Raw genomic sequence first — 25,302 nt, 5'->3', positions numbered from 1 at the left:
CTAGGAAAATAATACGGTCTCTGAAATGGACAGTGCTGGGTGGTCACATAGTTGTGCAGGTGAGCAAGGTGTCACCCTCAATACGGGACCCACACCTGGAGGGCCTCTTCCCTGTGTCCCTCATCTGTGTGTACAAAATGCCCTACCCCACCTCTCACAGCACGCTGCCAGGACAGACTGTATCTCGGCCTCCCTCACCACACCGGGGGCTTCGAGAGGTGAAAGCCTTTGTCCCGGGCAGAAAGGATTACCCGGTGACCTTCCAGCACACCCTTCTGGGTTGTCTCCACCTTTCATTGTCTTAAAAAACTATGACACTAAACTGATAGGAACGCAGAAGATTCCTGCCTGGTGGAACACGGCTGATCATTTCCCTCTGGATAGTGACCAGTTTCACCTCCACTTATAAATTGATCTTACCCTTCCTGATCGCCTGTATGCACGTGTTCTCCAACTTCTCCTTTGAACTGGTTGTAACGTTTTACTGGTTTCCTTACTCCGGAACAAGCTAAATAAAATCATTGACGTGTTCATTTTATATCTGTGTGAAAGCCATGATTTTACCTTTTAAAAATACTACCCTTGGGCCAGCCCCAGAGGCCTAGTGGTTAAGTTCAGTGCGCTCTGCTTGGGTGGCCCAGGTTTGGTTCCCAGGTGTGGACCTACACTGCTCTGTTAGTGGCCATGCTGTGCTGGTGGCCCACATCCTCAAAAACAGAGGAAGATTGGCACAGATGTTGTTAGCTCAGGGCAAATCTTCCTCAGCAAAAAAAAGAAAAATATATCCATATATATTCCTTCAACATCTGCTTCAGCTCCACAACTGTGGCATCACCACTGACTTCAGGCCTCAGCAGGATGTGAGGTCTGAATCTGATGAACCGAAGTGCAGTTGCGGGTGAGGAGCTGGGGCAAGGGACAGATCGCGGGCCATCTGTGTTTTCATTAGCTTTGCCCAAAAGAGAGGGAAACTTGCTTTATCCTCCTGACAACTTGGAGAAAGGCACCCACGGGAGGCAGGCTCACACCCTCCCAGGGAAACTGGGAGACAGAAGTGCCATCTTTACGTTTCAAAGAGATGGTTCCCAGGTCCTTGAGAAAGACATTTCCCTGCTTGTAAAGGTGACAAGAGGCTTTTAAAGAGATTTACATCTATCTCAAAGGGGCAGAGAAGGAATTCGATGAGGACAAGTTTCCTGAAGTAAATGCTCTAAGAAAAGGGAGGTCTGGGGCCCCTGTGGTTAGGTCATCTGGATTCTGGAAGGGCTGGGGTGAGAGGAATGTCACGGATTTGAGGCAGGAAGAAGCCTGTCTAAAATTTAGTCAAGCTGAGGGGAAAGTTATGACCAGTTTGGTCATGCTCCGTAAAGCCCAGCTAGCTGCCTGGGTACAAAAATGGGCTCCACTGTTTATTAGCTGGGTGACCCGGGGCAAGTTTCTCAACCTCTCTGGGCCTGATTTCTTCATCTTATAAAATGCAGATGATAAATACTTACCTCATAGGATCCAAGTACAGCACTTACCTAGGACATAGTAAATGTATTACTTGCTGTGGCTTAGGTTACCTTATCATTCTGAGCCTCAGTTTCCCCAATCATCCCACCCGAGAATATATATGGAAAATTAAATGACATCATGGATGCAAACACCCTAAGTACCAGCTGGACATCTGGTAAGACTGTTTGATGACTAACATTCCTGTAACTATAGTTACTACGACTGATGTTTCCCCTTGTACGGTGGCTCATTCTCTTATTAATTCTCTATTTTGTTACTCTAATCATTATTTATTATTGTTTTGTTGTTATTACATCATATTACTCCCTATTAATAGTGATGTTGGCAGGCCAGCCTGGTGGTGCAGCAGTTGAGTTCGCACATTCTGCTTCGGTGGCCCGGGGTTCGCCAGTTCAGATCCCGGGTGCAGACATGGCACCACTTGGCAAGCCATGCTGTGGTAGGCGTCCCACGTATAAAGTAGAGAAAGATGGGCATGGGTGTTAGCTCAGGGCCAGTCTTCCTCAGCAAAAAAGAGGAGGATTGGCAGCAAATGTTAGCTCAGGGCTGATCTTCCTCAAAAAAAAATAAATAGTGATATTGGCACTATTACTATTACTATCTTACTGTTCCCCACATGTAGTCCCCTTCCATCAGGCAGTCCTGAAGCCTGCCAGCCTCTCTCATTCCCAAGCCAGGCTTTTCCTCCCTGGGGCCCCCAGGTCTTCGTCTGATTGGAGGAGATGGAGTTGGGGCTCAGGCCTCACGTCCCCAACATGAAGCAAAGACTGACAGTAGCACCCTCGAACCCTTCTGGACAAGTGGGATGCAACTGAATGATTCTTAAGAAACCAGGTAGTTGGCAAGGTGGGTGGGGCCCGGGTACCATGTAGAAACCCATTAAACAGAGCTCCCCTCTGCTCCCAAGCATTGCTGGAAGTCTCATTCACCCCTGTGACACTGCTTAATGGTTTCACCCGGTCTCCCCTTCACCAGTGGGCTCACCCACAAGCTGGCTAAAACCCCAGGAGATGACAGGAGTTCCAACACTGACTCTCTCCAGCGCTGTGACTCTGGATTGGAGCTTCTCCATCTGTTAAAGGTCTTCGCATTCCTGCCCTAGCTCAGCTTCAGGAGGTTGTTATAAGAAATGAGGCAGAAATGACTCCTTTGAAACACTATACAAAGTAATTAAACTTTTATTGAGGCCTTTACGTGCCAGAAACGGGCCACACAGAGGCACAAGGCACGGTCCCTGCCCAGGAGGAGCTCACAGTCTAGTAAGGAAGACAGACAGTCGCTGAAACGATTCCCACAAGGACGGGGGCAGGGGCAGCAGCCATCAGAGGGGGACCCATGATCCCGCCCCGCCTCCCCCTCAGTGCAGGTTGGCCAAGAGAAAGCAAACAGGAAGCTTATCATGTCCCTCCCACCTTCCCTGTGACAGCTCTGACTGCTCTCTGTCCTAGGCACCACGAGGCGAGCAGGGAGAGACAAAGATGAGGGGGAAACACGGGCTGCCCTCAAGAAGCTAGAATACCCTGGCAGGATATATACAACGGTACCTTTATTTCCCAAAGCCGCAAACCAGTGCAGCAGAAGCTGGGGCCACGGTGGGAGATTGGAAGAACAGGGGCTGGGCCAGCCCAGTCCAGTCCAGTGGTGGGAAAGGGAAGGAATGGGAAGAGAGGAGGTTTCCAGGTGGAGAAGCTCAGAGCAGGGTGCCAGCAGCCACAGCCAACAGAAGAGCCGCCAACCCCGCCGAGGGAGTGGCAGAGCCATTATCATGGGCCCCATCTTTTGTGGGGTACTGCTGCTTGTTACTACGGTCCTGGTGACCAGCAGCACCTCCAGGCAAGCTAGATTCCTCCTCCTCCTCGGAGGTCTCAGGTTCTCCTTCCCGTGGAGGAGTCTGGCTGGCTCGGGCTGACGTGGGTTTGGCGGTAGAGGTGGTGGTGGTGGTAGTGGTGGTGGTGGTTGGGGCTGGGGTGGAAGTGGTGACAGAGGTGGTTGGAGCCCGAGTGGTGGTCTTAGGAGCAGGCAGCAGGACAAGCGGCGGGAACTCAGGGGAGAAGTAGGTCTTATTGCGGAGGTCCGAGTTACAGCGGGAACCCTGGCAGCAGGAGCCGCTGAGCGTGAACCCTGGGCCTGTCACCCCATCCCGGGTACAGAACTCATCCTGGACGCAGCCCCGGACAGGCAAGGATACGGTCACATTAGCTGCAGGAGGGAGACACAGGTAGGTCCACGGTTGGAGGGAGGAGGGTAAGCGTAGGCAGAGTAAAACTTAGGGGCAAGACAAGAGCAAGAACCCCCAAAACAGGGGACAGAAGGGCTCTGTATTCATTAACCCAAAAGTCTCAATTCAGTCTCCACTTTGAGAAACACTGTCCCACTGTCTTTGGGGGTAAATGTGGACCACATTTCCCATAGTACTTTGTAAGGAAGTGTGTGTAGGCTGAACTACAAGTCCCACAATGCCTTGGAAGAAAAGTCTGGACAGGAATCAACACCTCTCCGGTAACCAGAGAGCAGAACAAACCTCTCCTACATCCCTCCTGTCATTTTCCCCCTCCCTCTCGCTCACAACCCACCCCCATTAAAATTAGTCTTAGAGTCAGAACTACATCTCCCAGAATACACCTGGCAGAAGATGGAGTTTGAAGAACTTCATCTCCCATGGTTCCCTGAGGCAGAGGCCAGAAGGATGAACTACAGCTCTCCCAAGAGCTTAGGTGGGGACTCTAACCCCTCGAGTTTTAAGGAGTCAGAACTAGATTGCCTGCAATGCCTGGACAGACGCTTGGAGGCTGAAATACATTTCTCATAGCACATCCTCCCATTCTGCACCTGGCAGGGCTCTATAAAAATGTATTTCCCCAAAAAACTCCAGGACAAAAGCATCCGTATCCCCACGCTATAGTGGGGATAGGACAGCACTTCTCATGATGCTCTAGGCCAAGACAAGAACTGAGGCCTACAGTTCCCAGAAGGCGTTGGAGCTGGGGGACCCCTTTGGGTAAAGGGCTGCCTACCGCTCATGAGGCCTCAGAAAGGCCACCACAACTCCTGCAGGCCCCGTGCTCCCGGGCTCGCTCACCTGCCGTCAAGGTGACGTTGCCGTCGAAACAGCCCTTGTAGACGCGGTCACTGGCATTGTAGCAGCTCACGACGGGCGGCGCCTTACCCTGGCAGGCCTGGCGGCTCAGCCCCACGCAGCTGTAGCACTCGGCGCCATTGGGCTCGTATGCGCTCTCATTGCCTGCGAGGGGAGCGGGTAGGAGGGAGGCGGTCGAGGGGGTTTGGGAAGCAAAGCTTGCACCGGGTCCCTCCAGTCGGGGTCTCTGCCCCTCGACGGACGCTCAGCCCAGCCCCTAGCCCCGCCCACCAGGGCGCCCCGCCCACCAGCCATAACCCCGCCCCCCGCGTCCAACCACACGGCGCCAACAGCAAAGAAGCCCCGCCCACTGTCTCTTGGCCCCGCCCACGCCCGGCCGAGTTCTCCCGCCTCCAGCCGCTCGGCCCGATGTGACTCCGCCCCTGAGCCTCGGGCCGCGCCCCCACCGACCTGCTGGGTTGAGCGCCCGCGAGGTGAGGTTGAGCTTGGCGTTGCAGCGGTCCTGGGCGCACTGCTGCAGCTGGATGAAGGCCAGAAGGCCGTGAAGGTCCAGCCCGCGGTCATTCTTGCCGGGGAGTCCCGAACCGCAGCCCCGCACTGCCACCGAGAATTGCCCGTGAACTGCGGAGAGGGGAGGGGGCGGGGTCAGAGGAGGCGCGGCCTCGAATAGACCAGTACCGGAGGATGGACAGGCCAGGGTCGGACAGGGCGGGGCCTCAGAAAGAGCAGATCGGAGGGGAAATGACAGATGGAGGGGCGGGACCTCAAAAAGCTGAGTCCCAGGGGCTTGCAGGCTGACAGAAGCTGGACAGAATCGAGGAGGGCCGTAAAGGGGCGGAACCTGTATCTGCAGAAAGCAACATCGAAAGGAGCTGAGACCGATCCAAAAAAAAAGGCACAGGATCAGAGAGGAGTGGGGACCTCAGATAGGGGCGGGGATCCACAGAGGGCGGGTCAGAAGGGCGGAGCCTCAGCCCGCGGAACCTAGGAGAAGACCTCTAGAGGGATCTCCATTACCAAGGGCCCGCCTGGAATAGGGGAGGCTGGGCTGGGGAGGAAAGGGTTCTAGAAGGGACAGAATTGGGTAGGGCGGTGTCAGTGTGGAGCGGAAATGGACATGGTGTGCCCAGAGCCGGGCTCTTCCAGCTCACCCCACCCGTTTCACAACTCTCAGCCCCTCGGCCCTCTAATCCCCGATGGCGTGGTGGTGGTGAAGGGACCAGGCCAGGCTGAAAGGGAGTCCAAGGGCTGCATTGAAGGGTGTGGCCGTGGTCAGAGGGAGGAGCGGGACTACAAGGAGGCGGGGCCTGGCTGGAGGAGCTTCGAGGGGTACGCATGGACCAGGGGGCCCCACTCACTGGTCTCCACCGCCCCCACCGCCTCTGTGCAGACGTCCACGCCGGCCGGGCACTTCACCGTCTTCATCTTGTGCGGTGAGCATCCGTCATCTGCTTTCTGCACGCAGCTGTAGCACTCCAGGGCCTGCGCTCCTGGGGGTGCAGGGCCGAGTAGAAATGAGCGATCCCTGCTGAGGCCTCCTCCCCGCAAGGAGACAGAGTCCTTCCCACGACCTCGGTCCCCGGAACGAGGCAACCCTATTGCACACTCCTTTTCCAGGACAGGAGTAAGGAAGACCTTTCCACAAATCGGGGGCCATGGGATACACTGTGTCCCTTTCCTTCAAGCCCCCTATGTCTGCAGTGAGAGCATCCTTCCCGCAGCCCCTTATGCCCGGTGAGGAGTCCCTGCCGTGGAGCCCGGGGGAATTGCTGCCATGACTAGGGGGGATACCTGCCCACAGTTCTCCGATCAGGATGGCAGAACTTTTCCCACAGTCAAGTCGGCTCAGTGAGGGATCTCTTCCCACAGCCCCGCTCTGCTAGGGATGGAAGAATTTCCCCACAGCCCCCCTGGGCAGGAATCCTTTCCACAGTCCCCTCTGCCCAGGATGGGCACTCTTCCTATAGCCCCCTCTGCTCAGGATGGAAGAACTTTTCCCCAGTCCCCTGTGCCCATGATGGAGATCCTTCCCGCAGCCCGCTCTGTAGGGGGAGGGGAGACCCTCCTCCCTAGAGCCCCCACTCTGCCCCCTCTGCCCTCTCCTGGCAGCAGACCAACCTTCTTGAAGTAGCAGCGGCAGTAGCAGCCAGCCCAGAGTCCAGATCACAGCCCGGGCGCCTGCTTTCTTGGCGGGGTCCATGGCTCGGTCCTGCTCCCTCGGCGTCCCCCCTGGTTGTGCCACCTCCCAACCCGGGCCCTCTTACCTGAGCCCAGGATGAGTAACCTGCCCCCAGGCACCCCTGGCCTTGCCCAACCGGGCCAAATCAGCGTCCGCCGTGGGGCGGGGCACCCACCCCTGGGTGCGTCACTCACAGCTGCCAAGGAGGGAAAGGGCGGGAGTCAAGGTTCCCCAGTGGCTCCCAGGAGAAAGTCTGTGTGTTTGGGAGGTAGAGGGGAGAATACTGAGGCTCACAGAGAGGGTCTACTCAACACTCAGCACTCAGTAAATATTTAATGAGCACCTGCCATGTGCTGGGCTGTGGTCTGGGTGATGGAGATTAAGACAGAACCAGAGCCTGACCACACAGAGCTCGTAGTCTGATGGGGGAGACAGATGTTAATCAAATAATCATACAGACTGCTATTTGCAAGGAGGACAGTGAAGAAGTGTGGGGAGCTACAAGGAGGTGTGGGGTCCAGAAGTGGCACTGATCAGTGAAGCTTCCCCAAGGATGTAAAGGGAGTTGTGATCTCAAAGACCTAGAGGTGGGAAGTAGCGTGGACCATTCAAACTCAGAGGGGAGAGCAGTGTGCCTGGAGCTCAGAGGGCAAGGGGAGAAACTGAGGCAGAAGAGCCAGGCAGGGGCTGGACTATTCAGGGTATTACAGGCCCTGAGGGGAGATGTGAATTAATTCTGAAAAAAGTAGAAAACCTTTGAGAGGCTCTAAATCAGCTGGGGGACATGATCAGATTTGCTTTTAAAAACAATCAATCTGGGAAATAAGGCAAATATCCATCAAGAAGTGAAGGGAGAAAGAAGGAGTGGTTCAGGAGTCCTGTGGAATACTACACAGCTATGAAAACGCACCAACTGCTGGTGACGGCAGCAACGTGGAGGAATGCCCCAAACTTTGTGTTGAGCTCAAGAAGCCTTAGACAAATAAAACATACTGCGCGGCTTCCTTTATATGAAGTTCTAGAACAAACTAATCAGTGGTGATAGATAGCAGAACAGGGGTTCCTCTGGGGAGGGCAATGCAATACAATACATCATATACTACAGTACATTCTAATTGTAGTTACACGTGTGTGCCAATAATGTAAAGAATCGCCGAGCTGTAAACATAATGCACTTCACTCAGTGTACATTATACTTCAAAAAAGAAAGGAAAAATGTCACTCTGTGTAAAAAAGGAAAAGACTCTAGAAGAAGCGAGAGAGAAGGCCAGGAGACACTGAGGGGCTGGACAGTCTTCCAGGTAAGAAAGAAAAAAGCAGCCCCTGACGGCTGACACCACAGCGAGGCCGTGGTGTTCTGTTTCACGGAGACAATGTCACGGAACGCCAGCATCAGATGGGGCCACAGTGTAACCGGGATGGGGCGGGACACAATCAGGACCCTGTATTTCCATGTGTGAACACACAAACAAGAACACTTTACAAACCACAAATGACTGAGCATCCCCACGTCCCGGTTCATATAAGCAACTGCTTACATTACATTATATTATTTGTGTTATGTATTATATTATTATATGTTACAGCTCAGACCTTGCTTTGTTTCTCCTGGCTCATAGATAAGATTTCTCTCTGGCAGGCAAAATAGCGGCTGTGTTCATAAAGACATTATCTGCTCCCAGACCCCGTTGGGCACCCCCATTCGCCACAGTGACTAGCACCTCAGTCACTAGGCGAGGTCACTTGGCATCAGGCTGAGGCTCAGAGAGAGAAAGTGAATGACTCCTTGTGAGGTCATCCAGCAGTAGCCCCTGCCTCCCAGGTTGGAGTCCCAGCCCCACTTAGGGTTTGCTGGGTGACCCTGCGTAAGTGTCTTCACCTCTCTGAGTCTCTGAGGTGTCCGTTTTATAATCAAGGAAGGAGCGTCTTTCATGCTGGAGTGAGGCAGTGGGCAAAGTATCAAGGCTAGAAGCAGACAGACTGAAATTTTCATCCTGCCTCTGCCATCCTCTTGCTGGGTGACTTCAAACAAATTGATCTCCCTCTCTGAACTTCAACCGCCTCCTTTGCCAAATGAGTCTGAAAACCCCTATCTCCTGAGGGACGGAGGGAGGCAGGGTGACAATACTATTATTATTCTGTGCTCGGGAGCAGGAGGCCCCGGGGGCCCCAGCTGCGTGGGAGAGTTTCAGGGAGGAACCCCAACTGGCCAGACCGGAAGAACTAGCATCTCGGAAGGGAGTGGGACCCAGGGTGGGGAGTCTCCTCCTGCTCAGGCCTGCCCGGATTCTGGGCGCTGACCCTCGCCTGGCCCAGGACCAGAGAGCGGAGGGAGGTTTGAATGCGGGCCCTGTACTCAGGCCAGCTCCATGACTCTTCCCAGATCCTCTCTGCAGAGGTCGCTGCAAAGAGATTTAGAATCCGGTTCCGCAGACAGATGAACAGAGGGGTCCGGGCAGAGGCGGTCCCCGGCCCTGGAGGTCATGCCAGGGCCTCAGACAAGCTTGGGGCCATATCCACTGTGGGTTTCCTGTCCCCCGGGGCAGAGCAGGCTCTGAGCCCAGTGATGCTCCCAGCCGGTCTCAGACCCACTCCCTCCGGGATGCACTGTCTGGGATGCGTCAGAGAAGGGGTGGGGGCAGGGGCAGGGCTGGCTACATAATTTGCAGGGCTCAGTGCAAAATGAGAATATGGGAACCTGGTTCAAAAGGCAGGAAAGAGTGCCGTGGAAGGTACTAAATGGAAAGAAAACACTCTTTTCCTTTCTCCCGCCATCTCTCTCAGCCCCTCACCGGGTTTAACGTCACATTCCCTTGGGCACAGGGACACTCAAAGTGTGAGCACAGACCCTCACAGGAGTCTAGAGACCCTGCCCACAACTAAAGCAGCCTCGTTGCTGGGTTTCCCTTCCATCAGCTGGGCACAGCCATGCCCCACCTGGAGATGCCATAAGGCACAAGCGCCTGACACCGAACTTCCCGTGGGCACCCAGGCTCTGCCGGGCTGGAGGGTGGCAGTGGTCACAGGGCACGGGCAAAGAGGGGAAGGCAGACAGAAGCTATCCCGGGGAGGTGGGAGGTGGCAGGCGGTGGGACCTTGTGTGAGCCGAGGCCCCAAGGCCCCAGCTCATGTCCCGTCAGACTTCACTTACAAAACACAGACGCAAATACAAAGTAAGAATTTCCAGACAGCAACCCCAGAGCACCAGACCCAAGAGGGCTCTTCTGAGCGGGAAGACCTGTCGACTACACTGGGCACACACCCGTGATGCCCGTGAAGCTGACCCCAGTCAGGGCCTAGTTTGCAAGGGGCTGGGGGCTGAATTGATCCAAGAATCCAGATGTCTCACGCCTGGAGGTGGAGGCCAAGGGACACTTGGGGCCCCTGAGGGCCTGGGGATTGGGGTGTTTGCAAGGCCAGGACTCAGGAGCACCACATCTGGATCCTCAAGGAATCCTGGGACAGGACATCCAGGTCCTGAGGAGACGGGGACCAGAGGGATTGAACGCCGAGTTCCAGAGAGGACTGAAGGGGGAAAGCCCTGTCTCCACAGTGACAGCCGGGAGTGGGCGGGGCTGTTGTGTGGAGTCCCAGAATAGGCACCTGACGCAGATTAGGGATCAAGGAGAGCTTCTCGAAGGAGGGGACACCTTGGGTGAGACCTTGAGGATGCAGAGTTCTGTCTGCCTCGTTCACCACTCTCCCCACTCCTCTGCTTCTTTTTCTCATCAATTTACTCAACCATCGGATGCACCCTCAATACCCACTTTGCACTAGGCCCTCTGCTGTGTGCCAGGGATCAGACAGTGATGGAAACAGCCCCGATCCCTGCCTCCTGGGGCTCCCATCCAGCAGGGAGATACACTCATCAGCAGTGATGGCCCAGAGTAGTCAAGGCCATGATGGGGGCAGCACAGGCAGAGTGATCAGGGCAGGGATGGGAAGCCCTGAGCAAGCATCTGACTCCGCCAGGAGAATCAGGGAGGGCTTCCTGGAGAAGGAAACATCTGAGCTATGACCTAAATGATGAGTAGGAGTTGGGTGGAGTGGGGAAAGGAAGAGTATGTACGAAGACTGAGGGGTGAAAGGGAAGCTTTTTTTCCATGGAATGAAATGTGCCCTACGGTGCTGAGGACACGGCAGTGACCAGGACAGGCCTGGCTCCTCCCTCATGGAGCTCCCAGTCCATAAGGACACAGATCCATCACCAGTGATGACCCAGGGTGTTCAGGGCTAGGACAGGGGAGCTCTAAGGGGGTGGAGGTGCCTGACCCAGCAAGGAGAGTCAGGAAGGGCTTCCTGAAGGAGGCGACATCGCAACTAAGACCTGAAGAATCAGGAGCCAGCTGGTTAGGGTAAGGCCACAGGGAATACATGTGCCAAGACCTGGAAGGCAGGAGCCTAGGAGTTCCCAGAAATTGCCAATAGCCAGGTCAAGTCAAAACGGGTGGAAACCCACAAACTAAAAAAACAAAATTGCCCAAGACTAAGGGCGCATGCGTCCCCATCTCCCTCCCCCAGCCTTGACCTTAGAGTCAAAGGCCTCCATTCCTAAGAGGGGAGAACTGGCTGTGGGACGCTTGGCTCTGAGGTCCCCATAACTCAGATTCCTGCCTGGCCCCAGACGCCTGGGCTGGAAACCACAGCAGCAACCACTGTTTTTCCTCCATGTTTAATTCGGTATCACAGGAGCACCAATAAATAGTTCCTTCCCGCCCCGTCAATCCTCCTCCCGGCCCAGGGCACGGCCCCAGGTGCTGGCTTCCCGTCACGGGAAGGCGCCTGCAGCCCAGAACGCCGCGGCTCAGGCCAGCCCGGCCGCAGCGCCCGCACAATTCCCGCGAGAGTTCCAAAGGGGCGGGGCCTCGCCGGGACGTCCCCCCAAGGGGGCGGGGCCTCTCAGGGGGCGTGGTTCTCGTCGGCTGCGGTCACGATGACGTCCATCCAGATGCGCATGGCCTCGGGGCTCGGCGCCACCATGTAGAAAAGGCGTTCGTAGGTTTTGACGCAGAACGTCAGGCGAGGGTTGGGGCTCTGGAACAAGTAGCGGAGTGGAGGTGGTTAAGACAACACGTGGGTTCGAATCCCAGCCTTGCTAATTACAGGCTGTGTGGCGTTGGATAAGTTACTTAGACTCTCTGAATCTGTTTCCTCATCTGTCTTCCTAAATAATGCCACCTATCTCGTTGGGTTATGAGGATTACATGAACTAACACAAGACGGGGCTTAGAATTTTAGGAGCAAGAGGAAGTTAAAAGGAGACGACAGGTCCTCTTGTCCCAGCCTACCTTCTCCTATATTAGAAATATGAGCATTCAAATTTCCCCTCCCCAAAATCTAGGTCCCCCTAGCGGAAAGCTGGTGTCTACAGTCCATTTATTGAGAACCTATTTGCCAATCCCAAATTAAGTAAATCCCTTACATCCATTATCTGTTCTTAACCTTCTCAACTCTGAGGAAATGGGTTGAAGTGGCCCATTCTGCAGGTGAGAAAACTGAGGCCGGCAAAGGGAAGTCATTTTCCTGAGGTCCCACAGCTGGGATTCCAACTTACTCTCTAAAAAGCCATAGTTGGCTGCTCTCCTTCTAAACACTGAGCCAGCTGCCAACATTTAAATTCCTGGCACCCCACTTTTATAAAGGTTCCAATTCCTGAGCTCTCTAGGGAAAAGCGTATGATGTGACACCATGGGGCGCATTCCCACTTGGCAGCTGTGGGCAGAAGCCGAGAAGGGATCGTCTCCTTTAGATGCTCCTGGGCCGCCAGGGTCCTCGCCCTGCTCTCTCCAGGCATTTATCCCCAGCGTGGCATCTGAGTTTGCCAAATTTTTGCTCTAAACATTTTGCTCCAAGAACAGTAACCGTGGCTGAGAGCCAGAGACTGAGCTCTTCATTTTTGGTCACTGCAGTGAAATGACCTGTTGGTCCCCCGTGCTGGATGGAGAACCCTGAGACTGGGGGCTGTGGGTGGCCTTTCCCGGGGACAAACCGCAGCTTGATGGCAGGGGCTCGGACCAGGAGGGCAGGGCGGCCCCCAGCGGGGCTTCACCTTGAAGGCGCAGCGTAAGTGGTCATAATAGACCTCCTCGATGGCTTGGAAGTAGATGACGCCTTTCAGCTTGGTCTCTTCCTTGTCTGACAGAGGGAGAGAGAAGGAAACAGAGTCAGTGAGAGGGGTCTGTCTGTGTGTCAGGGCGGGGGTCACTGGGCCCAGGCCCCAAGACTGGTGTTGGGGTGAGGAACATGGTGACGGAGTCTGAAGGCCCCAAAAGTACTGCGGTTGGGGGGTGAGTGAATGTTGATGGCACATGGGAGACGGGTGTGGAGACTGGACAAGACTGGGGAAGGAGGTCCGGGGACCTGGGATCCTCGGTCCTGGAGTTCCTTGGTCCCAGAGAAGGCAAGGGACTCAAGGAGAGGGTCAGAATAGGAGGAGGGGCCTGGACTTCTGGGTGTTGGGAGGGAGGATGGGGCTGGCGATGCAGCTTCAGACCCTCCTGAGGGCACCCAGGTACCCTCCTGGGTATCTTAGGAAGATGGGGTCTGCGAGCCAGAATTGTACAACACATCTGTTACCCAGGACGGCTGGGTCGCTCAAGGAGGAAGGGGCTGGGCATCTGGACTCTTGGGTCCTGGGAGAAGAGGGGGCTGGGGATCCAGACCCGTGGGCCTAAGGGGGAGGAGGGGCGGGACCCCTAGGTGTCCGGGGGGAAGGCCTCCGAGTGGACTCCTCCCGGGTCCTGGGGACCCACGGCGGCCGGCCGGGCTCACCTGCGTAGTAGGCCAGGCGGCGGGCCTGGCGGTCAAAGCAGAACCAGCGCTTCCTCCAGGTCTTGATGCGGCCGCCCATCTTGACAAGGGGTCCGCGGCAGCACCCCCCCGACACCCCCACGTGCGGGCAGTTTTCCGGGTTGTGGCCCCATCGTTCCAAGTGCTGCCGGAGATCCAAGACCCTGGGGCCTGGAGGGTGGGGTGGGGTCGTGGGTGGGGCCTGGGGGGTGGGGGGAGAGAAAGGGGCAGCTGACCACCTAGGGTCAGGAGGGGGTCCTGCCTCCTGGAGTCCCGGGGGGAGCCAGCAGGGCTCCTGTGAAAGGTCTGCCACAGCCTTTAAGCAGTAATATTAACAAGGGCGGTCACGATAATGACTCTGGCAGCTACATTTATAGGTTATGACACACTGCCCAGGGCCTTCCCAGCATCAACTCCGTGACTCCCCACGGCCACCCTTAGCACAGGGCTATTAGGAGCTTCATAAATAACCCACCTGAGGTCACAGAGAGCTTCTAGGTGGCAGAGCTGGGATGCGAACCCAGGTCTTCCTGACCCTAGAGCTCACCCTGAAACGCCAGAAGCATGTCAGAAAAGTGAGGGCCCATGGGCCACAGTCCCCAAAGTGGGACCCTCATATACGGCCTCTGTAAAACAGGGACCATATTTGGTCAAGCGACCAAAACATGAGAGCACTGTTTCCATTATTATTATTGTTGTTGATGTTATTGTTCTTGTGATGAAATTAGTGATTATTCCCTGTGCTGAGCACTTTATAGGTATAATCCCTCTGCCCCCTCAGACTCTCTTGGGGGGGTAAGTACATTATTAGCCCCATTTTACAGATGTGGAAACCAAGACTCAGAGAGGTTAGGTCACTAGGCCCAAGTCACACAGCCAGAGCTGACGGAGCCAGGACTCAGCGGGCAGAGCCGGTCATCTCAGGTGGCCACAAAGGGGAGAAGAATTAACACAGTGAAAGGTCTACTGTTCCGACGCCCAGCCTCATCATCCCTGTGCTTCCCACAGGACCCCTGCAAAGAGGGGTGTGATGGCCGTGGTCACACTGAGGCTCAGGGCGCAACACCTCAGGCTTCAACACACAGACAGACCCCCCTGGGGATTGTGGGAAAATGCAGACTGGGATTCAGTCACTCGGCGGTGGGGGTGAGGCTCTGCACGCCTATCGCGCTCCCAGGGACGCGGATGCTGCGGGTCCACGGACCACACTCTGGGTTCAACTGAGAAAACCGAAGCAAGGCCAGAGCAAGCAGGGAGGAGAAAGAGATGAGGCTCCTTGGATGGAGGCGGGGAGAGCGAGGAGGAGGGGAATCAGGAAAAGCCGGGGGGATGCACAGGAGGGGAAGGGATGCTTAAAAAGGCCCCCAGTGGGGCCTGGAATCTTCTATAGGTCACCTCGCCAAATCCATACGGTAACACTATCACCACGTGTATGGAGGCTGCCACCATGTGTCCGGCATGGTGCCAAGCGATCACTTCGTTTCCTCTCCAAAACCCACGACTGTCCCCAGTTGACAGAGGGGGGAAACTGAGGCTTCTAGAAGGAAGTGACTCCCCAAGGTCACCCAGGGAGGATGTGGCAGAGCGGGGCTCCGATCTAGGAGAGCACAGATGAGCTTGGGACCCTCAGCTCTACCACTGCCCACCTGTGTCACATCCACAGAAGCCCTGCCCCTCTCGGGGCCTCAGTTTCCCTGTGCTGAAACCTGGGCTTCTCACAGCGCCCTCCTCACGGGGCGGTTTTAGGGCTGGGCTCACTGCTGCCCGGCTCGCCACCCCAGGATTCCCAGAGAAACGCCTGCTCCCATGCACGAGAAGGCAGCTCGGGGTGTGAGCGGGGGTGGGGGGACAATGCAGACAGCAGGGGGGCTGTTTAATAAATGATGATGCCAGCAAGCAGGAGAGCTTCATTTTTAATGAGGCAGAGCTTATGCCTGACAACGGGAAGGCTCCACCACCCTTCCTGCTGTATTGCACAGCCCGGCTCTTATCAGCACCTGGCCTGCTAGGTGTTTCACTTATTGATGCTGCTTTTTGTCTCTCTGCTCTGGAAACATCAGCTTCCCTGAGCGCAGGGACTGTCACTTGGGTCCCTGCTGCCCCCCCAGGACCTCCCCCACAGCAGGCCCTCCATAAATACTGGTTGAGATGAATAAGGAAAGGACACACGGTGGAGAAACAAAAAACAGGTTGAGAACAATGTGCCCGTTAACGGGGAAATGAATTCACAAAGCATGGTTTGATCAGGGTATGTGGAAAAGCATAAAAAAGATTCAAAGGCCCCTCAACAGAAAACACCAGTGCCTCCAGAGGTGTGGTGGGGACACCTTCTTTTCTCTACGCTGTCATGTTCTTACGACAAACATATTCGTGCTATTCGCCTGGGTAAAAATAAAACTTTAATAAGGAACCGGCAGCTAAATCTAGAATGTGAGAAACTCGACATGATAAATGACTCGATTTTTTTCCACAAATAAGTGGCATTATTTTAAACAAGTGGAGGGGGAAGACTCTTAAAGATTAGAGATTTAAGAGACATTTTAATCAAATGCATTATGGGCGACTTGTTTGGATCCAGATTCAAATAACCAGCTATAAAAAGACATTTCGGAGGGGCCAGGCCTGTGGCATAGTGGTTAAGTTGGGTGCACTCTGCTTCAGTGGCCCAGGTTCACAGGTCTAGATCCCAGGCATGGATCTACACCACTCATCAGCCGTGCTGTGGCTGCGACCCACATATAAAGTGGAGGAAGACTGGCACAGATGTTAACTCAGGGCTAATCTTCTTCAAGCAAAAAAAGAGGAAGATTGGCAAGAGATGTTAGCTGGGGCTAATCTTCCTCAGCAAAAAAAAAAAAAAGAGAGAGAGAAAGACATTTGGAGATAATTAGGGAAATGTGAATATGGACCATGTGTTAGGATAATACAGAATTATTAATAATCTCATAAACTTATCTATTGGATGAAATGATAGAACATCTGGAGTTTGCTGTAGAATATTCTACTGCAGAGTGGCAAGTAGGCGAGGAATCAGTAAGTCAAAGTTGGCAAGTAAAACAAGATTCAATCCTGACCATCACTGAAGCTGCTCGGGGTCCATGGGGGTTGATTAATCCGTTCTCTCTACCTTTGCCTACGCTTGAACATCTCTATAATAAAAAGGGTTTTATAGAAGAAACCAAAATAAATAAATACAACACAATTTTAAGTGACTTTTTTTAAAAGTCCCCAGCCTGTAGTTGCCTTCACTCTACTGTAACTGCTGACATCGTCACCCACTTACAGAAGAGGAAACTGAGGCAGAGAGAAGTAGAGCCTGTTACCCGAGGACAGACATGACCATAATGGGAACAGAAACTAGGTCTTTTGAGTTCCCCTTCCCTTGCCAAGCCCAGGACACTTTCCTGTGTCATTGGAGGAGAGAAAAGGGAGAGATGAGAAAGGACAGTGGCCAGGGGGCGAAACAGTGCAGAGACAGGTAGGGGTGAGGGCAGGGGGGCACTGACCATGATGGCAGGTATAGCAGGGCCTGAGGAACCTTCTGTGCTCTTTCTCATCCCCTCCTGTGGGTCAGGATGAAGGAGTCAATGAGGATGCTAACCAGTAAGAAGTGGGGAAAAATGTACTGGGTTCCTGAGTCTGAGGGAGGAGGGGCTGGGGGCCTGGACTCCTGGGTCTGAGGGAGGAGGGGCTGGGGGCCTGGACTCCTGGGTCTGAGGGAGGAGGGGCTGGGGGCCTGGACTCCCGGGTCTGAAGGAGAAGGGCTGGGGGCCTGGACCCCTGGGTCAGAGGGAGGAGGGGCTGTGGGCCTGGACCCCTGGGTCTGAGGTAGGGGCTGGGGGCCTGGACCCCTGGGTCTGAGGGAGGAGGGGCTGGGGGCCTGGACCCCTGGGTCTGAGGGAGGAGGGGCTGGGGGCCTGGATTCCCGGGTCTGAGGGAGGAAGGGGCTGGATCTCCAGACCCTAAGGAGGAGGGTGGGGTCTCACCCTGGCCTTGAGCAGCCGCTCCCTCTCCGCCATGGCCTGCTGCAGGAGCCGCTCCATGCGGGCGATGTCTGGGTGGACGGCCCCACAGCTGGAGGAGGGAACAGAGACCACGGCAGTCACAGCCGGCCCGGCCTCTTCCCCCCATCCCCCCACTTTCCCTCTGACGTCTCACCTATTCCCGGGGCCACAGTTCAGCAGCTGATAGAGGGGGAGTCTCCGGGAGTCTGCGGCTGCTGGCGGGAGGGCCGAGGCCTCCAGGGGTCCTGGAGGAGAAAGGATGGGCCCAGGAGGCTGGGATTCTCCCTAGTCCAAACCCCTCCACCTCTCCCCACAACAGGCGTCTAGGTTCCTCCATCCTGCACTGCAGGAAGGGTGGTGACGGGGGAGGAGGGTGGGCAGTGGGAGGAGTCCTCACCAGTACAATGGAAGGACAGAGGTCGGGGGGATCCCCTCTGGCTTGCCCTGTCTCCCCTCTTCCGGGGCAGGCTTCCAGTCCTCTGGAGGCCGATGGAGCCCTGAAAACACACAAGGCCCGTGCACACAGGATAGGATGCTCAGTGTCAACCGTGAGTCGGAGGTCTGCCAAGTAACACCACCGTCTAACTGGCGCCGATCAAAAAGCTACTGTAAACGTGATGCTGAGTGAAAGGAGCCATCACAAAGGACCACACAGTGTCCCGTCAGAACGGGCAAGTCCACAGAGCAGGAACGTAAGTGCTCGCCAGGGGCTGGGGCCAGAGAGGGGTGAGGGGTGACAGCTAAAGGGTGCAGGGTTTCTTCTGGGGGTGATGAGTATGCTCCAAAATTGACGGAGATGGGCTGCACAACTCTGTGCATACACTAAAACCCACCGAACTGTGCACTTTCAATGGGCGAATTGTGTGGTATGTGAATTACATCTTGATAGTGAACTGAAGGTATGTGAATTACATCTCGATAAAACTGTGAAAAAACCAACCAACCAACCCGCGTTGGTAGGGATGTGGGAAACCCAGATGCTTTCCCACACACTGCGGGGTCGGCAGGGGGGTTCAATGGGAACAACCTAAATGGAGGCCAACTTGGCTTTTTTTTTTCCATGACAAATACATCAACTTTTGAGCCCTGATTCCACTTCTAGGACTGGATCCTATGGATACACTCATACATGTGCAAAATAGCCTGAGTTCAAGGTCATCTCCCGCAAAGCCGCGAGACCACCTAAGTGCTCATCAGCATGGGGCGGTAAATAAACCAGGGATTGTCCGCACCCAGAGAACTCCGCAGCATATAAAAAGGAGAAGGACGCTCTTTTCTTTATATCCAGATAGAAACTAATCTCAAGATGAAAGCAAGCACAGAACAGTGTAAAGAATATACATAATGCACAAAAAGAGGGGGAAGGATACACAGGACCGACTGTGTCACCGCAGAAGATCCCCAGGAAGACATGCAAAATGGGGAACCCTGGCCACCCCGGGAAACAGCGGCGGGAGAGTCGTTTCTCTGAATGTACCCCGGCGCACTTTGAACCTTGAATGAGGGGAATGTTAGCTTTTAAAAAAAAAAAATAAATCTGACGCCTAAACTCAACCTGTGTTCCTGCACCAGAAAAATTTTTTTTGTTTCTCTAGAAAAAACATTAGTGGGACAACTGACAAAACATAATAAGATCTGTGGATGTTAACAGTATGGTCTCGATGTTAGTTTCCTGAATTTGATCACCGGACTGTGGTTATGTAAGAGAACAGCCTTGACCTTGGGTAATAAATGTAGAAGTATTTAGGGGTAAAGGGGAGTCATGCTCCAGAAAAGAATCATAAATTGAGTGTGTGTGTGTGCGCGTGCACAGAGAGAGAAAGAATAATAAAGCAAATGTCACATGTGGTAAAATGCTAATTACAGAATCTGGGTGACAGGTACACAGGAATTCTTTCTACTATTTCTGTGATTTTTCATGTCTTAAATTATTTCAAAATTAAAAAATTACCAAAAACTGAAAATAAACTTATTTGAGAGTAATAAATAAAGATATAAAAACTGAAATCATTTTTTTAAAGAAAAAACAGCAACAGCTCTGCATGGATAATAAAGAATAATGAAAATAATAAGTTGCAGGATTTGAGTACCAAGAAGGATACTCATGGCTATAGATCATAACTCATCAAACATATTTAATCTGTGAGTTCATAATAGTAAAGGAAAAATCAAGTTGGCTACCTTGAGAGGATGCAAGAGAACCAACTCTTAAAATTTTTAAAAATTTTTTTTGCTGAGGAAGACTGGCCCTGAGCTAACATCCGTGCCCATCTTCCTCTACTTTATATGTGGGACTCCTGCCACAGCATGGCTTGCCAAGTGGTGCATAGGTCCACAGCCAGGATCCGAACCGGCAAATCCCAGGCCGCCAAAGCGGATCGTGCAAACTTAACCACTGTGCCACCAGGCCAGCACCCAACCAACTCTTAATTTTGAAGACGGGTGAATAAAGTGAAACCATACAGCATTCTTCCTGCCTTTCCTACAAAAACCATACCCCTGGGTAACCAAATATTAAAGGAAGACAAGTCTGTCTCTCTTTTTTCTTTTTTTTCTGAGGAAGATTAGCCCTGAGCTAACAGCTGCTGCCAATTCTCCTCTTTTTGCTGAGGAAGACTGGCCCTGAGCTAACATCCGTGCCCATCTTCCTCTACTTTATATGTGGGACGCCTACCACAGCATGGCTTGCCAAGTGGTGCCATATCCGCACACAGGATCTGGGCTGGCGAACGGTGGGCCGCCGAAGCGGAACATGAGCAGTAAAGAGAGCAAGGGGACAGTTCCCCCCACGGTCGCAGTCAGCAAACCATGCCTGGGAAACTCTACAGAACAGCCATTTGGTTTCTTCACCAAATAAATCGCAAGGGGACAAAAAAAGAAATGGAGGGGGGATCTATGGATTAAAGGAAACTTAAAAGAGAGATCCACCAAAAAGTACGACAAAACTATAGTGTTTAGCGATAGACACCTAATGGACAGAACTTTAAAGAAATGTAAGACAGATACTACTAGAAATGTGGTTATTCTAAGGAGGCAGCTGAGGGTTGTCATTGAGGGGGCAAGCAGTGGCCTTCTGGAGTGGCTGCCACTTGTATCCCCTGACACAGGTGGCAGTTACTGAGTGTTCTTATATAATAATTAAGCTGTGTGTGTGTTTGATGTGATTTTCTATATGTGTGTTATTTTTCATAATAAGGTTTGGTATTTTTTTGGTGAGGAAGATTGGTCCTGAGCTAACATCTGTGCCAATCTTCCTCTATTTTGTATGTGGGACCCTGCCACAGCATAGCCTGATGAGTGGTGTGTAGGTCCGCACCCGGGATCTGAACCCTCGAACTCCAGGCCACCAAAGTGGAGCATGTGAACTTAACCACTATGCCACCGGGCGACACCCTATAATAAAGTTTTTAAAAACAGTAACAGCTGGGGCTGGCCCGGTGGTACCGCGGTTAAGTGAGCACATTCTGCTTTGGCGGCCCGGGGTTTGCCAGTTCAGATCCTGGGTGTGGACGTGGCACCGCGTGGCAAGCCATGCTGTGGTAGGCATCCCATATAAAGTAGAGGAAGATGGGCACGGATGTTAGCTCAGGGCCAGTCTTCCTCAGAAAAAAAGAGGAGGATTGGCAGATGTTAGCTCAGGGCTGATCTTCCTCGGAAAAAAACAAAAAACAAACAAAATAAAAACAGTAACAGCCAACATGTATCAAGTGCTCCTTATGTGCCCAACAGCGTACCTGGAACTCTGCAGAGCCACCTAAGCTTCTAAAAGCCCTGGGAGTCAGGATGGTTCGCGCCCCTTGACAGAGAGGAAGGCCAGTCCTGAGTTCCTCTGCACTCTCTCCTTCCTTCAACCCATATTCCCAGCACTTTCTGGCTGAGAGAACTCAGAATCTTGGCACTGAGGAAACAGGTGAGTAAGATGGACCCAGGCCTTGTCTGCATGCCATTGACGCTGTAGGAACTGAACAAGCCATCACACAGAGTGTGTCATCAGAAATGCTGTGAGTGAAAAGAATAGGGTGTTATAAAAGAGGACCTTCCAGACGCTGACCCTAAGGCCCAAAGGATAAGAGTTGACCAGAGAAGACTGAGAGGAAGTGTTCTAGGTGGGAGGATCAGCAAGTGCAAAGGTCCTGAGGCAGGAACAAGGATGGGATATTGGCAGGTCAGCACTCCTGCAGCTGCACAGAGTGAGTATGGGGAGAGTGGTGAGAGGTGGGCAGGGGCCAGATCATGTAGAGACTTGTGGGCCACGGTGAGGAGGCTCGGGGGCCCGCTGAAGGCTTTTGGTGGGGAGGACTGAGGACGAGGGATGAAGACGGAGACATCAGGGAGGAGGTGGGTATAAGATCACAAGAACCAGAGTTGAGGGTGGGAGTGGGTGGAAGAAGGATAATACATATAATAATACTAGTCATTGTAATTATAATCAGAGTAACAGCAGCCCACCGACTGTGTGTCAGGCACCCACTAAGCACTTTAAAGCATTTAAATGCATGCTGTTATTATTCCCATTTTGCAGCTAAGTAAAGTGAGGCACAGAGACGTGTCTAGGTTCAGCCAGCTAGGCTGTGGCAGAACAGGTATTTGATCCCAAGCAGTCAGTACTCTTCGCCATCCCGTGATGCGGGAAGTCAGGGGTGAAATTGAGAAGGGGTGAATAGGCCTCAGAGGAGAGAGAGGAGGGGCAAGGAGGAGTAACGGGTTCATTCACGCACTCATGCATCCGCTTGTTCATGCTGCTCTGGCTGAGTCAATAATACTCCCTGGTTCTCACATGCTCTGAGGTCCCCAGTGCTCCCTCTGGAGGAGTGCTAAGCAGGGTGCCCACTCGGATTCTGACGGGTTCCTGGGGACCCTCATCTCCCAAAAGGCACAGGCTGGGGAGGCAGGCAGACTTGGCTCCTGCCTAGCTCTGCCCCTTACTGCGTGTGACTTTGCGATCATTGCCCTTCTCAGGCTGGATTCCCCTCAGTGAAGGGAGGACCGTCCCGCCGCCCTGCGCACCTGGTGCCAGGGGGAGAGGAGATCCACGTCGGTGGGGACAGGGGCCCCCGGGCCTTAGAAGACCCGTGTCCACAGGAGCCAATAACTCAGGCAATGACTCCACAGGAATGGACACGGCTGCCCACCAAGGATTTACAGATCTGTGATTGACTTATAAGGGTCACCTTCACTGTAGGTCATGTTGCCTGGCAACACAGCTGGCGCCCCACCTTATCAGGCTTCCGCGGAACCAGCTAGAAAGTTACAGATCTGCTAACCGTTTACTCAGACAATAACAGGACCCACTTCTGCAGGTTCTTCTGAGTGAAAAATGGAATGATAGATTATTTATACACACACACATACATATTATACATATAATCTCAGGAACATATATATATTAGGTTGAACCATCTCAAAATGTCAATATTTGACTGTTTCTCACCTTCAAAGAATAGCAATTCCATACGGTTCGAAATGACAAAATGGGCTTCGAGCAGACCCTAGTCTACTTTAAGCTCTCAAAAATGATTATTTTATTATTATAGATTATTATAATAATCTATAATAATATAATAGTATATATTATAATAATAAATAATATATTATATTAATATAGTAAATAAATATATATTTATATATTTTATATATAAATATATTTTTATATTTATATTTATATATTATACTTACATAATATATAAATATATATTATAAATAAATATATAAATAAAATAATATAATTATAATATAATATAATAATATATTAAATAATAAATAATATATTGCATATGATACAATATAATCGACGACTATATAACAGACAATGTAATTAATTAGACAATAATTAATGTTACTGTTCTTGAGTGTACAAAGACACACATGCACACACAGGGGTATTCGTGACAGCATTGCTTAAACTGTAAAAGCCTCAAGTCACAATCACCACGTGCAGAGGAGGGCGGGCTCAATGCCCTACGTAGAACCATGTGCCACGTGGACGCCCAGAGTGGGGAGACCATAGGCTCTGAACACAGAGTCCCGGGTTCAAATCCCGGTTCTGCCACATAAATAATTAGTAAATGTATTAATTAAGTAACGTCACCTCTGCCTCAGTTTCTTTCCCTATAAAATGGAGATAAGAACCTAGCTGGGAGAGTTGCTGCAGAGACGGAATGAGTGAATCCGTGTGAAGCATTTAAGCAGCGCCGGGCACACTACCAGGACTCAGCGGATATTAGCTGTCACTATTACTGTTATTGTTTATATTGTTATTATTACAGAGTCATTAAAAATGATGAAGCAGGGCTGACCCTGTGGTCAAGTGCTTAAGTTCTCGCGCTCTGCTTCGGCAGCCCAGGGTTTCAAGGGTTCGGATCCTGGGTGTGGACTTAGTGCCGCTCATCAGGCCACGCTGAGGCGGCATCCCACGTGCCACAACTAGAAGGACCTACAACTAGAATATACAACTATGTACCGGGTGGCTTTGAGGAGAAAAAAAAAAAGAAGATTGACAACAGATGTGAGCTCAGGGCCAATCTTTAAAAAACAAATGACGAAGCAGCTCTCAATATATCAATAGAAAACAGTCTCCATAAGAGAGTGTTAAGTTAGAAAATAAAAGCAACTAGTTAATATACACACTTTTGAAAAAGACATTTACAGGCTGTCACAAAAGCCACCAATCTAAGCACTCCCCCCAAACCCACACAACTGAAACAAAATCTTCTTCCTCTGATCGTCCCTCCCACCTCATGCAGGGCCTCTGACACTGTCTACTCTGTTGCATTTTAAGAAGTTAGTAACGACCCATTCATGGAATGTTTTCACCCATTAATAAGGTGGGGCACCCAGTTTCAAGACGATTTGGAAGGCAGGACCCTGGGGAGGGGCTGCGGGGGAGCTGGGGGTGGGGGGTAGAATTTCTTATCAATCCGCCCCGTTGGGTCACTTTTAAAATTCCCTCTTGGGAGCATAAGTTCCCACTTTGCCAGGGGAGGAGTGGGGTGTGAGTCAGAAGAAAGAAAAATAACAATAAAGCTGGAGGCTGATAAAAATAAAAATCCCCTTTGATCATCTTTCCCTGTCCCCCATGCCCCATGCAGAGGAAGCCACAGTGGAAGTTCTGCAGACGCAGTGACCAGACGGACAGGTGGGGAAACAGAGGCAGTGGGGGGGCACCTGCAGGGAGCTGTGAACCGAGAGGAGGCAGGAAGAGGCGGCGGTGGCAGTGTGGGTGGTGGGGTCCTGGAGCACCAGCAACCGGCGGTCTGTCTTCTGGGTGAACAGGAGCTGTGCGAGGGGTGGAGGCTAATGGGAGCTGGAAGGATCTCATGGGACCCACCAGTTCCCGGATGCTCGGGCCCATGCCTCTAAGGCCAGCTCATTTCTCAGATGGAAAAATGAAGGCCCAAGGTCACAAGAGCTGGAACATGGTCTTAGTGAGCCGGGCTGTGGGCAGACTGCTGGCTCCCTGAGGAGGAGGGGCTGGGCCAGGATTCCTGGTCCCAAGGGTAAAAGGGATTAGGGGCTGGGAATCTTGGATCTCAGGGGAGGAGGGGCTGGGGGATGGACCCTGGGTCTGAGGGAGGAGGGGCTGGAGGCCTGGACTCCTGGGTCTGAGGGAGGAGGGGCTGGAGGCCTGGACTCCTGGGTCTGAGGGAGGAGGGGCTGGAGGCCTGGACTCCTGGGTCTGAGGGAGGAGGGGCTGGAGGCCTGGACTCCTGGGTCTG

At 52.8% G+C, this 25,302-nt stretch overlaps 2 protein-coding genes across 5 annotated transcripts in view; both read right to left on the bottom strand.

The window, feature by feature from the left end:
- Window positions 1-2,678: 2,678 nt before the first annotated feature.
- Window positions 2,679-6,864, bottom strand: LYPD3 (LY6/PLAUR domain containing 3). Its single transcript, XM_046683844.1, has 5 exons — window positions 6,734-6,864; window positions 5,974-6,105; window positions 5,066-5,236; window positions 4,598-4,759; window positions 2,679-3,717 (listed from the first exon to the last, which is right to left on the bottom strand). Exons 1-5 carry the CDS (start codon window positions 6,813-6,815, stop codon window positions 3,209-3,211), a joined length of 1,056 nt encoding a protein of 351 aa, XP_046539800.1. The 5' UTR covers window positions 6,816-6,864; the 3' UTR covers window positions 2,679-3,208.
- Window positions 6,865-11,457: 4,593 nt separating this feature from the next.
- PHLDB3 (pleckstrin homology like domain family B member 3) overlaps window positions 11,458-25,302 on the bottom strand; it is a 20,662-nt gene continuing 6,817 nt past the window's right edge. The window contains exons 9-16 of one of the 4 annotated variants that reach the window (XM_046682966.1): window positions 24,752-24,862; window positions 17,985-18,084; window positions 17,742-17,832; window positions 17,570-17,657; window positions 17,090-17,146; window positions 13,566-13,785; window positions 12,784-12,929; window positions 11,458-11,828 (exon numbers count right to left, since the gene is read on the bottom strand). In XM_046682966.1, the coding sequence (XP_046538922.1) occupies window positions 11,694-11,828; window positions 12,784-12,929; window positions 13,566-13,785; window positions 17,090-17,146; window positions 17,570-17,657; window positions 17,742-17,832; window positions 17,985-18,084; window positions 24,752-24,862 (948 nt within the window). In that variant the 3' untranslated portion in view covers window positions 11,458-11,693. Of the gene's footprint in view, window positions 11,829-12,783; window positions 12,930-13,565; window positions 13,786-16,425; window positions 16,733-17,089; window positions 17,147-17,569; window positions 17,658-17,741; window positions 17,833-17,984; window positions 18,085-24,751; window positions 24,863-25,302 lie in introns of those variants that run through there. The other 3 variants (XM_046682968.1, XR_006891617.1, XM_046682969.1) reach the window with 3 other exon arrangements.

Source organism: Equus quagga, chromosome 13 (genome assembly GCF_021613505.1).
Source record: "Equus quagga isolate Etosha38 chromosome 13, UCLA_HA_Equagga_1.0, whole genome shotgun sequence".
Classification (NCBI taxonomy): Eukaryota; Metazoa; Chordata; class Mammalia; order Perissodactyla; family Equidae; genus Equus; species Equus quagga.
The sequence above is the reverse complement of the archived record's forward strand: the minus strand, read 5'-3'. Positions and strand labels throughout refer to the sequence as shown.

Coding starts and splice junctions, on each gene's coding strand:
- LYPD3 (XM_046683844.1), bottom strand. CDS start 6,815: ATGGACCCCGCCAAGAAAGCAGGCGCCCGGGCTGTGATCTGGACTCTG. Junction 6,106..6,733: donor GCCGCTGCTACTTCAAGAAG/GTTGGTCTGCTG, acceptor CTGCACCCCCAG/GAGCGCAGGCCCTGGAGTGC. Junction 4,760..5,065: donor GCGGGCGCTCAACCCAGCAG/GTCGGTGGGGGC, acceptor CTCCCCTCGCAG/GCAATGAGAGCGCATACGAG.